The sequence below is a fragment of the Leucoraja erinacea genome, chromosome 20, assembly GCF_028641065.1.
Source record: "Leucoraja erinacea ecotype New England chromosome 20, Leri_hhj_1, whole genome shotgun sequence".
In the NCBI taxonomy this organism is placed as follows: domain Eukaryota; kingdom Metazoa; phylum Chordata; class Chondrichthyes; order Rajiformes; family Rajidae; genus Leucoraja; species Leucoraja erinaceus.
Window position 1 is genome coordinate 119,515 of NC_073396.1, and position 13,234 is coordinate 132,748.

The 13,234-nt window shown below is 44.4% G+C and overlaps 1 protein-coding gene across 1 annotated transcript in view; it reads right to left on the bottom strand.

Annotated features, from left to right (window-relative positions):
- smg1 (SMG1 nonsense mediated mRNA decay associated PI3K related kinase) overlaps nucleotides 1–13,234 on the bottom strand; it is a 154,926-nt gene that overhangs the window by 38,200 nt on the left and 103,492 nt on the right. The window contains exons 49-54 of the mRNA XM_055651886.1: nucleotides 12,044–12,316; nucleotides 11,496–11,730; nucleotides 9,455–9,681; nucleotides 3,466–3,622; nucleotides 2,940–3,129; nucleotides 1,679–2,148 (exon numbers count right to left, since the gene is read on the bottom strand). Coding sequence (XP_055507861.1) covers nucleotides 1,679–2,148; nucleotides 2,940–3,129; nucleotides 3,466–3,622; nucleotides 9,455–9,681; nucleotides 11,496–11,730; nucleotides 12,044–12,316 — 1,552 coding nt within the window. The remainder of the gene's footprint in view (nucleotides 1–1,678; nucleotides 2,149–2,939; nucleotides 3,130–3,465; nucleotides 3,623–9,454; nucleotides 9,682–11,495; nucleotides 11,731–12,043; nucleotides 12,317–13,234) is intronic.

Genomic DNA, 13,234 nt, shown 5'->3' on the forward strand with positions numbered 1-13,234 from the left:
CCCACCCCAGCAAGTGGGCAAATGCGGAGCCAACCCGTAATACGAGTGGAAGCATTTTCTCAGTCAGTTTTCTTTGTCGACAGTTGGGGTGAGGAATATGGGAGAGGGAGAGCTGGAGATGCAGCACAGATGGAACAGTTTAATAATGACCCATTAAATTCCGCCCTTCGGCCACTTGGCAACCTGGGCTGATCTGATCTGACAGCCCTCTCGCTAGTTCGCTGTGTGCCCGATCCTAACACAGAACCTCCACAAAACCTTTGGGCTTCAAGTAACACCTGCACAAAGGGCCTCTGCTAACAAGGGCTGGTGAACTGTGCTGGTCTACGTGCACTGGGCTAGATAGCTGGGGGAAACGCACCGCAACCACCGCAAACTTGGAACAGCACAGACCCTCCACTCAATCTATCCAATACTAAAGGGCAGGCATTTCCCAGTTAAATGTCTTATATCGGATTGGCGGCTCCTTCACTGGGCCAACCCTGTGCTCAGTTTTCCTCGGAGATGAATCTTTGCCTTAACGGTACATTCATAGGTAAAGCATCAGTCCACATCACACTGATACAGTCGCTGCCTACCTCAGGTTAAATATATTTTTACACATAAATTATGAATAAAGATAAAAAAATGTTTCAAACACAACTAATATATTCTTATTCCAGTAGCAAACACTTTAAGGATTAAATAAAAATAATAAATTCTTTAACTTTATGAATATCTCATAATTGCAGATTGATGAACTGAACTGGAACCGGGACTGTAAGTAATGTGTGAACAGCAGAACAAGAAAGGAATCTATTGAGTTGACAAAATTCTAGATTAATTCCTTGGTAGAATAGTTAACAAATTTATTTTAATCTTGAATGACCTTTGACAAATCCCATGATTCCTTGCGTTTATCGAGATACCAAACTCGCTTATTGCTTGATGTATTACAGGAACAATAATTTGTTTAAAGCAACTGGTTTTTCTTCTACCCAGTACTGCCCAGGGTGAGGGTTATCATCATCATTGTTGACAATATCAACGGGCACGGTGTCTTACAATGCTCTGTACGACAGTGATCGCAACTTCTACTGAAGTCTGGATGGCCGTTGGCTCGCTACGAGCTCATCCACCCTTTGACAGGTCTTGTTTTTGGTCCTGCTGGGGGTCCAATGCCCCCTCCTCACCTGGCAACCAGGTGGGGGAGACAGTTTAGTCGCCGACTATCCGACCATGGAGCAAGTAGCATGGGATTACATGGTACCCGTGGCGGTGGGAACTCCCCCCGACCTGACCTTAGGGTTAGTGTACAAATGCCCAGAGGAAGCGTACCTTAAAAAGGTGAAGATGCAAGAAACAGTAGATGCTGAAATCCTTTTCGAATCGGGACCTTCTTCAGACTGAAGGTTCCAGACCTGAAACACTGCCTATCCACTTACTTCACCCGCTGACATATCATTTAAAAGACATTTGGACAGGTACATTGATAGGAAAGGTTTAGAGGGATATGGGCCAAACACAGGCATGCGGGACTAGCGTAGACATGGGATCTTGGATGGCATGGGCACGTTAGGCCGAAGGGCTAGTTTCTGTGCTATATGATTCTATGTGATCTGCTGAGTTCCTCCAGCACTGAATTTTGTTAAACAAAAATGCATTCCCGTACACTAATTACAAAAAAAAGCATAGTTACCTGGAACATGGCGATCTGTATCTGTACCCTCTGAAAACAGGTCTTACATGATGCAATATTTGTCTCCAACCTGCGAACCAGGTCATGCTTTTTCCACGCAGTGTCATACGAGCTAGCCAGAACAGTGGCTCTGTTCATAACTAGTTGTGAAAATCTGCCAACTTGAATGTTGTGTTCCACTGCTTTCTTACAAAGGTCATCCACAGAGACTTTACTTTCAGCACCAAAGTCTTTAGCTTCCACTTGCGCAATAATGTCCACACCAAGGGCACTGATATAACTACAAAGGGTTAGTCCAAGTGCTTGAGTTGGGAGGCCAATCAGAAGCTGTCTCACAAAGTCTGCTGTAAACGCCTTTATTGGCTTCGCCATTTGATCTTCACTGAAGCAAGAACTTCTGTACATGGATTTTACGTTAACCAATTGGACAGGACCATTCAATGAACTGGGATCTTCCAGTGGAATAACCCCTGGGGAATGAAACAGAATGTTCATGTCACCAGTTATTAGTACAAGGTACACTTAAACAAGGGGCTAAAATAAATAAGGATTCAGACACAAACTAAATGCATTAAACACATTCCATCTTGGGGAAACACACAATGGCTCAGGTATTACTGTGGAGGAATGTTCAGGTACAGACTTCATGATCAATTTTGAATCAAAAACAAACAATATTAGCATGAGATATACAGACACTCTCGCCAGGTGAATTCTCTGGGGTGTAGGCTGAAGAAATCTTTCTGCTTTTGGGAATAAATTCAAAATGTAAAATGTAATCATTTTATAAATTAGGAAATCAAAGCGAAACACTGGCTGAAAAAATATGTTAACAAAGCTAAATGAACCATAATCCAAAGATGCTTTATTCAAATTAAGATAATTCAACGTTACTGATATAATTCTTACTAAATGGTGAAGAGCCTAGACATTTTCAGGAAAGGCAACAAAGAACAGTTTTACCAGAAGCTACCACACGTCAAAGAACATAACCCTACATGCGTAGAAAGAAATTGCAGATCGAGGTTTAAATCAAAGATAGACATAAAATGCTGGAGTAACTCAGCGGGACAGGCAGCATCTCTGGAGAGAAGGAACAGGTGACATTTTGGGCCGAGAACCTTCTTCACAGTGATCACAGCATGTCTGCTTAAAATGGAAAATAGCTCATAACATGAATTCATTATCATATGATAAGCTGCTCATTTAAAAGCAATTAATTTAAAAGCTTTGAACTGTTAGATATTAAAAAAAAACCTACCTGATAACGTATGAGCAAAAGTGCCGCAAAGTCTGAAAAATTCTTTTATTGTTTGCAGTCGTTTCAGAAAGAATATTTCCTCCAGCACAAGTCGGTGATTATCATCATCAAAGAAGTTAACTTGTGTACTTCTTGCCTCTCTAATTATGTCAATTTTCCGCCACGTTAGTGGTACTTCCATCTTGTTTAACTATAAAAACCATTTGCATTACTTATTACATGAAAGCATAATATTGTTTACATATTAAAACTATGTGGTGAAGTGAAGCTATAATGAAGGCTTTTATCATTACAAAAGTAAATCCCTGGGTGGTTTACATGCCATAACTTGTCTCATTTCACATGCGTAAAGTAACTTGACACTGGAGAAGCAATTACAATAGTCAAATCAACGACAAGCTGAGATACAAAGAACTGCAACTCAACATTTCCATGCGTAAACCACACAGTACCGAAAATATCTTCCATGTTTAAGATTATACGAATTTAAGGTTATACGAATAAAGAACATAACGTACAACAGTACCTTCTCAATTAATAAACCAAATGCACTTTCAACTTGGGCAAACATTCCATCAAAAGCCACGAGTAACATCTGGCCAGCAGACATCTTGGGAGTTTCCTCCACTGACCCATCCACACTTCTTGGCTGGATTAATTCAGTGTACTGCGCTCGCAACATTCTAAAAAGAGGAATTGAAAAGTATAACAAAACTAAAAAAGCATCCGTGGACAAAATCTATAAATCTTATTCAAAACTGCAAACACAATAGCTATATTTCATCTGTTGGTGCTAAACTTTAATCTGTTACCTCTTCCCTCATTTTACAAAATTGTTCCTGGAAATATTATATTTTTTATATACAGACAACAACAAACATTTCCTGGTTATACTCATCACAACTTCACAGCATCTGTGGTCAAGAAGGAGGTGAAAGGATCAAAGTACCAACAAATGTTAAATTGCCAATGATTAAAATCTGAAGGAATCAAACTGCAGTTGGAGTTGTTTGTTTGGCAGTAACAAACCACAATAAACAACAATCATTTATCACACTGAACAACTTACATACTATAAAGCCCTAACATTTCCACGCACTTAGTGATCAGTACTTTAACAAACTTGACATCCATCAAGAATCAGTCAATCCCCACCGTCTATTGTAAAAATATCCATTCACGAGCCCCACAGGCAATGAATTTCAGATTCAGCACTGGCTAAAGAAATTTCTCCTCATCTTTTTAAAGTACATCCTTTTATTCTGAAGCTATGGCCTCTGATCCTAGACTCTCCCACTAGTGGAAACATCATATCCACATCCACTCTATTCAGGCCGTTTCAATGAGGCCCCCCTCATCCTTCTAAACGGGGCAAGTGCAGGCCCAGTGCTGTCATCATATGTGAACCCACTCATTCCAGGGATCATTGTTGTAAACCTGCTCTGGACCTTCTCCACTCTAAAAACCTGTGCAAGTAAACAGAATCTCTAGATAATTTCAACTGGGTAACTTTTTCACACAAAGGGTGGTGGTGGGTGTATGGAACAAGCTGCCGGGGAAGTAGTTGAGGCAGGCATTATCACAATGTTTAAAAAACATTTACATGTAGGAAAAAACCATCATTTATTTATTTGCCTGTGTACTCCGCAATTTGAGATTTGTAATAGAAAATATCACATGTGGTTAAAGTGCACATTGTCAGATTTTAATAAAGGGTATTTTTATACATTTTGGTTTCACCATGAAGAAATTACAGCTGTGTTTATACATAGCCCCCCATTTCAGGGCACCATATTGTTTGGGACACATGGCTTCACAGGTGTTTGTAATTGCTTAGGTGTGTTTAAATGCCTCCTTACAAGAGCTATCACAGTCTTTCCTCCAGTCTTTCCATCACCTTTGGAATCTTTTATTGCTGTTTATCAACGTAAGGACCAAAGTTGTGGCAATGAAAGTCAAAGAAGCCATTATGAGACTGAGAAACAAGAATAAAACTGTTAAGAGACATCAGCCAAACCTTAGGCTTACCAAAATCAACTGTTTGGAACATCATTATAAAGAAAGAGAGCACTGGTGAGCTTACTAATCGCAAAGGGACTGGCAGGCCAAGGAAGACCTCCACAGCTGGTGATGGAAGAATTCTCTCTATAATAAAACAAAATCCCCAAACACCTGTCGAACAGATCAGAAACACTCTTCAAGTGTGGATTTGTCAATGACCACTGTCCGCAGAAGACTTCACGAACAGAGGCTACACTGCAAGATGCAAACCATTTGTCAGCCGCAAAAATAGGATGGCCAGATTACAGTTTGCCAAGAAGTACTTAAAAGAGCAAACACAGTTCTGGAAAAAGGTCTTGTGGACAGATGAGACGAAGATTAACATATCAGAGTGATGGCAAGAGCAAAGTATAGAGGAAAGAAGGAACTGCCCAAGATCCAAAGCATACCACCTCATCTGTGAAACACGGTGGTGGGGGTGTTATGGCCTGGGCATGTATGACTGCTGAAGGTACTGGTACTTATCTTCATTGATGATACAACTGCTGATGGTAGTAGCATAATGAATTCTGAACTGTATAGCAGGGTTCGTACACTTGGAACAGATATAAATTCAAGGACTTTTCAATGTCCAAAAATCGCATTTTCAAGGACCAAAATCTAGCAAACATTGATGGTTTATCGGAGACTTGTATATAAATTGTTTGGTATTGGTCGATTGCATTCTGTACCTAATAAAAGTAAGTAAGAAGATTGGATGCTCACCATCTCGGATTTGATTGAAAATCATGTTTTGTACACCTCTGTTACAACGAACACAACAGAAAAATCAACTTTCAACTCAAAGTTCCTCCGAAGTTACAAACCATTGATATAGCTCGAATTATTACTAAATGCCCATTGGAATTTGGAGTTGAGACCTTGTTTTCTGTTGTGTTACATGTGTTCTCTGATGTAGACACTGATTTTCAGGGAAATCTGAGAAGGTGATCAGTCAATCCATTAGACCAGGTTGCACAGGACAACACTAAACTACATAATAATGACACACAAGATGGTTAACTTATCTATATTCGTACTGCAATAGAGCATTGATGGTCCATTTTCTCATCTATTAGTTCTTCAATTTGGAACCATGATAATGGGAAACTTTGCTTTTCAACCAGTCCCTGCAAACCTGTACTGTCCCTGCCTGCTTCAAGGTCTCCACTATAGTCCCTGTATCCAAAGAGACAAGGATTGCTGGTCTTAAAGACTACAGGCCTGTCGCACTGACCTCTGTAGTCATCAGGGGTGAGACGGGAAAAATCTGAAAAAAGAGGAAGAGAGAGATGGGGGTCCGGGGGCATTGCCCCCCCCCCCCCCCCCCCCCGGTAGGGTTCCCAAGGGGTAATGCCCCAGTCGGGGGTAATAGAGAGCAGCGCCCCCTTTATGCAGAAATGTTTTGATAATTGTACCTTGAAATTACACCGTTTCCCAAGTCTCCCATGAGGGTCAAACAAGATGATAGCCTATCACCACATCCCAGTGTATAACTAGTACAATAAAACATATAATACTTAATTTAATAATAAGACAAAATATTGCATGGTTGCACTCACTAATTATCATGAAATATAATTATTAGATTATTATATGAAATATAAATATTAGATTATTATCTAAATGGAGACGTTGGGAAAAGGGGAAGTACAACGGGATATGGGGGTCCTTGTTCATCAGTCAATGAAAGTAAGCATGCAGGTACAGCAGGCAGTGAAGAAAAGCAAATGGCATGTTGGCCTCCATAACAAGGGGAGTTGAGTATAGGAGCAAAGAGGTCCTTCTGCAATTGTACAGGGCCCCGGTGAGACCACACCTGGAGTATTGTTTGCAGTTTTGGTCTCCCAATTTGAGGAAGAACATTCTTGCTATTGAGGGAGTACAGCATAGGTTCATCAGGTTAATTCCCGGGATGGCAGGACTGTCATATGTTGATAGAATGGAGCGGCTGGGCTTGTATACTCTGGAATTTAGAAAGATGGGAGGGGATCTTATTGAAACATTATTAAGGGTTTGGACACGCTAGAGGCAGGAAACATGTTCCTGATGCTGGGGGAGTCCAGAACCAGGGATCACAGTTTAAGAATAAGGGGTAAGCCATTTAGAACGGAGATGAGGAAAAGCTTTTTGACACAGTGAGTGCGAATCAGTGGAATTCTCTGCCTCAGAGGGCGGTGGAGGCTGGTTCTTTGGATACTTTCAAGAGAAAGCTAGACAGCAGAGTCAAGGGATATCGGTAAAAGGCAAGAATGGGGTGCTGATTGTGGATGATCACATTGAATGGCGATGCTGGCTCGAAAGGCCGAATGGCCTATTCCTGCACCTATTGTCTATAATTATCAAACAGGTAAAGAAAAAGACAATGTATTTTTAGAGGTGCCGGCCTGGCACCAACTCACTCTGACTCTCCCGCAGCTCTGGGCCTGCACACACTCATGCTCCCACCCACACACACACACACACACGCTCCCACACACACACACACACTCCCACACACACACACTCCCACACACACACACACACTCCCACACACACACTCACACACGCTCCCACACACACGCTCCCACACACGCTCCCACACACACACACACACGCTCCCACACACACGCTCCCACACACACACACACACGCTCCCACACACGCTCCCACACACACGCTCCCACACACACACACTCCCACACACACACTCACACACGCTCCCACACACACACACTCATGCCACACACACGCTCCCACACACACGCTCCCACACACACACACGCTCCCACACACACACACACTCCCACACACACACCCCACACACACACGCTCCCACACACACGCTCCCACACACACGCTCCCACACACCCGCTCCCACACTCACACACCCACACACACTCCCACCCACACACACGCTCCACACACACACACACACACACACGCTCCCACACTCATGCCCACACTCCCACCCACACTCCACACACACAACACACACTCCCACACACACACCGCCCACACACACATACACGCTCCCCACACACACTCCCACCCCACACACACACTCCCACACACACACACGCTCCCACACACACGCGCACACCACGCTCACACTCCCACCCACACGCTCCCACACACACGCTCCCCACACACCCACACACACGCTCCCCACACACGCTCCCACACACACTCCCACACTCATGCCACACACGCTCCCACCCACACACGCTCCCACACACACGCACGCACACACGCTCCCACACACGCTCCCACCTCATGCCACACACGCTCCCACCACACCTCCCACACACACGCTCCCCACACGCTCCCACACACACACTCCCTCCCACACACGCTCCCACACACACGCTCCCACTCACCCACACGCTCCCACACACACACACTCCCCACACACACACACACACACACACACACACACACACACACACACACACTCACACACACACACACCCACACACACACACACACACACACACACACACCCACCCCACACACACACGCTCCCCACACCACACACGCTCCCACACACACCACACACACACACGCTCCCCACACACACACACGCCCCACCACACACACACACGCCCACCACACACTCCCACCCACACACGCTCCCACACACACGCTCCCACCACACGCTCCCACACACACACGCTCCCACACACGCTCCCACACACACCACACTCTCCCACACACACACGCCCCACACACACGCCCACACACCCACACACGCTCCCCACACACACACACACACGCCCCACACTCATGCCCACACGCTCCCACACACACACCGCCCCACCCACACGCTCCCACACTCCCACACACACACGCTCCCACACTCATGCCCACTCCCACACACACACACACGCTCCCACACACACACGCTCCCACACACACACACACACGCTCCCACACACACGCTCCCACACACACTCCCACACACTCCCCACACGCTCCCACACACACGCTCCCACACACACGCGCCCCACACACACACGCGCTCCCACACACCTCTCCCACACACTCCCACACACACACACACACACACGCACGCACACACACGCGCCCACACATACACACGCCCACACACACACACGCACACACACACGCACACACACGCCCACACACACACACACGCCCACACACACGCACACACCCCCACACACACGCTCCCACACACGCCCCCCCACACACGCTCCCACACACTCACCCACACACTCCCTCACACTCACCCACTCACACACACGCTCCCACACACACTCACCCACACACACGCTCCCACACACACACTCCCACACACACACACGCCCACACACCCACACACACACTCCCACACACTTTAACCAGATTTGATTTTTTTCTATTACAAATCTCAAATTGTGGCATGCAGAGCCAAATAAATAAATGATGGCTCTTAGTCCCAAACATTATGGAGGGCACTGTGATGAATATTTCCTTCTATTACTGGCACTTACCTGGTAACATCAATATAATGAACATTGGTTTCCTCCTCCATTCCCATAGCAGCATTCCTTAGATAAGCCTGTAGAGAATCTATGAGCATTTGCAAATAAATCCCATCAGTTGTTTGTTCAATGATGCTATCCAGCTCATTCAGCATATTCTGCAAAGTATTCTCTCCTTTCATCAAACATCGGAGGGCTTCTGGAAAGATAATCTGTCTGAAGTTGGTGTTTAGCTCCTGTTAAACATAGACAAAATAGTTCAAATATTATCAGAACACACACCTGAATCACGGAATGGTTACAGTGTGAAGGGAGGCCATTCAGCCCATTGGAGTTAATACCTGCTCTACAGAAGAGCAATCTAACTAGTCCCACTTTCTCTCTCATGGGTGTGTAGTCTTCCTGAATACTATCTCTAATGGAAGTTGCCTCCATTACCACCCAAGAAGATAAATCCAAATCTTTATTGCTGTGTAAACAAAATGCAGCACTTTTGATTGTTTTATGATTCATCTTCATTCTATGCCTCCTTGCACCTTGGCTATTATGAAGACATTCTGATTTTTCAGCCTTTACAATACTTATCGATTGTAAATACCTCCATCAGATACCCTTACAACCTCCTCTATCCAGAATACTCAGCTTCTACAATCCACGGTGTCGCAAAGTCAAAATCATTTAAGTAAATCTCTTTTGTAAAACCACCTCATCTTTGAAGGGAAAGCCCAGAACTAGACATAATTCCCCAGTATGACCAATAGAGTGTTTCAGTAAGGTTCATCATTACTTCCTTGTTTTTGTATGTTTTCAAACATTTCAACCTGCACTCAGAAGCCACATTCTGGGGGATGCAAGGCTAGTTGGGTTCTGTCAATTGTCTTTATCATGTTGACGAGTGCTAGAATCCTAGGATGTTGGAAGAATAATAAAAAAATATTTGTGAAAATGGATGCTTGATGGTTGGCATGGACTCAGTTGGTCAATGGGTCTGTTTCTATCTTGTATAACTCTACCACACTGTGTGTGTTCTAGTAATCTTTTCACAATTGTGTCCTTTAGTTTATATTCCCTCTTCTTATCCTTCTTACTGTAATGATCACATTCCTCTGGAATGGTGACCTCATTACCAGAAGGATGTGGACGTTTTGGAGAGGGTGCAGAAGAGCTTTACCAGAATGCTGCCTGGATCAGAGGATAGAAAAAAGAGACAGAACTGGAGTAACTCAGCTGGTCAAGCAGCATCCCTGTAGAATATGGACAGGAGATGTTTCAGGTTGGGCACCCTCTTCAGACTGATTGTGGTGGAGTGTGGGGAGGAAAGCTGGGAGAGGAGGGACATGGCAAAGCCTGGCAAATGCTAGATGGATGCAGGTGAGGGGGGGGGGGGGGGGGGGGGAAGGGGGGGGCTTTGATAGGCAAATCTTTGCACAAAGGCCTGAGATGAAAAGACTAAAGGTTTGAGATAAGAGGGGTTGCAAATCGTGAAATGAAGGGAAGGAATGTAGCTGGGAGTGGGGTTGGGGCACAGGAAGAGATGGGTTGCATATTACCTACATTTGGAGAATTCGATGTTTATATCATTTGGTTGCAAGCTACCCAGGCAGAATACAGGGTGCTGTTTCTCCAGTTTACCTGTTACCTTACTCTGGCAATGGTTGAAGTCCAGGACAGTAAGTTCAGAATGGGAATGGGAAGAGGAGATAAAATGGTTGGTAACTATTACATTAGAGCAATAAGAAGAAGTTGGACAAACTTATTTGTTTTCTGTGAATGGTGAGGTTATGGGGAGATCCATCAGAAGTTTTTGTTTTACATGGAGAGTGGTAGGTGCCTGGGATGGGCTGCCATGGAGTGGTGTTGGAGGCAGAGACGATAGTGGCATTTAAGAGGCTCTAGACAGGCACATGAATATACAGGTAATGGAGGGATATGGATCACATCAGGCAGCAGAGATTAGATGGCATCTGGTTCGGCAAGGACATGGTGGGCCAAAGGTGTACTGCACAGTTCTATGAAATGCATTCTGCTAACAATTCATTCCAACACTAACCTGGAGGGAAGTGTACACTCCATTAGCCAAATGAACTGCTTCTGATGCTTCACTAGGGTTTGGGATGTCAAGATCTTGTGGAACCAGTTGACACTGTTCAAGAAGTTGTACAAGGCAAGTGACATTGCCGCTCATACTACAGAGCTCTTCCAAAAACCAAGCACCATCTCTGGAAGTCAAATCAACCAGCTGCTCCCCAGCACTTGATGCAGCTCCCTCCATCATAAGGTTCCGCCTAAAACAACAAAACAGTCGGGTATAATTGAGCTTTAAGATTTTAACCGCTGCACCGTTCACGACTGTTTCACACCCTTCATTTCACTCATCGCAACAGTTATGTATACATCCAATTTCAAGTCAACTTCAGGCTCTTAAACCAGATATTTTACACTTTTCTTGGATCATTTTACATTTGTGGGAATAAAAGCGGCATTTGACAAAGCAGGAAGTTCGGATGATGGATTAATCCAATTAAAGCTCAAACTTTTATAATTATTAAATGTTAACTAGCTGGTGCAGCAAGTAGCTACACATAGAACAAACAATACCTTGTTAATGTGCAAAGAGCAGAGATTATCACACTAGCCAGGCTTAAGGATCCTTCATCAGCATTTTCATGGAGAAAAACTTTAATGCAGCGCTCAATTTCCTTCAACTGTTCTTCACATACGGGCACCGTTACAGATTCCTGTTTCAGCCTCTCAACCTGCCTGATTAACCGACTGTTAACATCTGCTGCAAAACGCTGAAGAGTCATCTCAGTGGCTGTTATGAACTGACAGATTGTTGTGGGCTGCTGGGAAGCATATTGGACCTCATACCTAGAAAAGAAAGAGAAAGTTGCATGCATAAAAATTCCCAGCGATTTAATAGCAGATGGTAGCAGCTTTCAGGCTCATTGCCTATAATTATGCTGCAGTGCATCTACCTGTCAAACCAATCCGCAAATATTCTGACAGATTTTGTCAATCATTCCCATTGGGAACTGGTTGCCAACTATCATTATATCATGCGCAAATATGTGCTTTCAAGAGTATCCGTTCATCAAATTCTAAAAGCCACTTTTCTAAACCTTTAACCAAACTATTCTGTATGTGGATCAAACGTCCCGTCCCCCCCCCCCCCCCCTCCCCCCCACACACACACACACACAATGAAAATCTCGATTTTTTTTTTTGTAAGTGAACGGGGTAGTTTATGTAAATAAGATCCCATTGTGACATCATACACTGTTATGGGCAAGTGGGGACTCGGTTTAATATTTTTTTAAGCTTTAAATGTGAATAAATTGTAAAATAACATCAATCTGAACGAAACTTGATACAAACCACCACATGACAATTGTGTGTAAGGTGGTCCAAAAATTGCACCGCTATCGTGTACCGTTTTGGTGTAATTGGAGGACATCACCGAATCAGAGATCACAGACATGCATGCATCGAAACAAACAAGATGAGAGTTTTAGTAATATACTAGACTAAGTGCGACCCGTTGGGTCCCAGCATCACACAGAAGGGCTGGTCCCCCAACACAATATTCCACCTCTCCACCAATTCCAATATTAGTGGCCATTGAGGGGTGGGGGGGCTTTCTGGAGCGCTAGTATGGGTGTTGTGGGCTGACGGGACCGGTTTCCAGAGGGCTAGTATGGACATAGTATGGCGGCTCAGTCTCTCAAGCCTGTTGTGCTGGCAGCTCACTCGCTCATGGCTGTTGGGCTGGCAGTTGACTCACAGCTA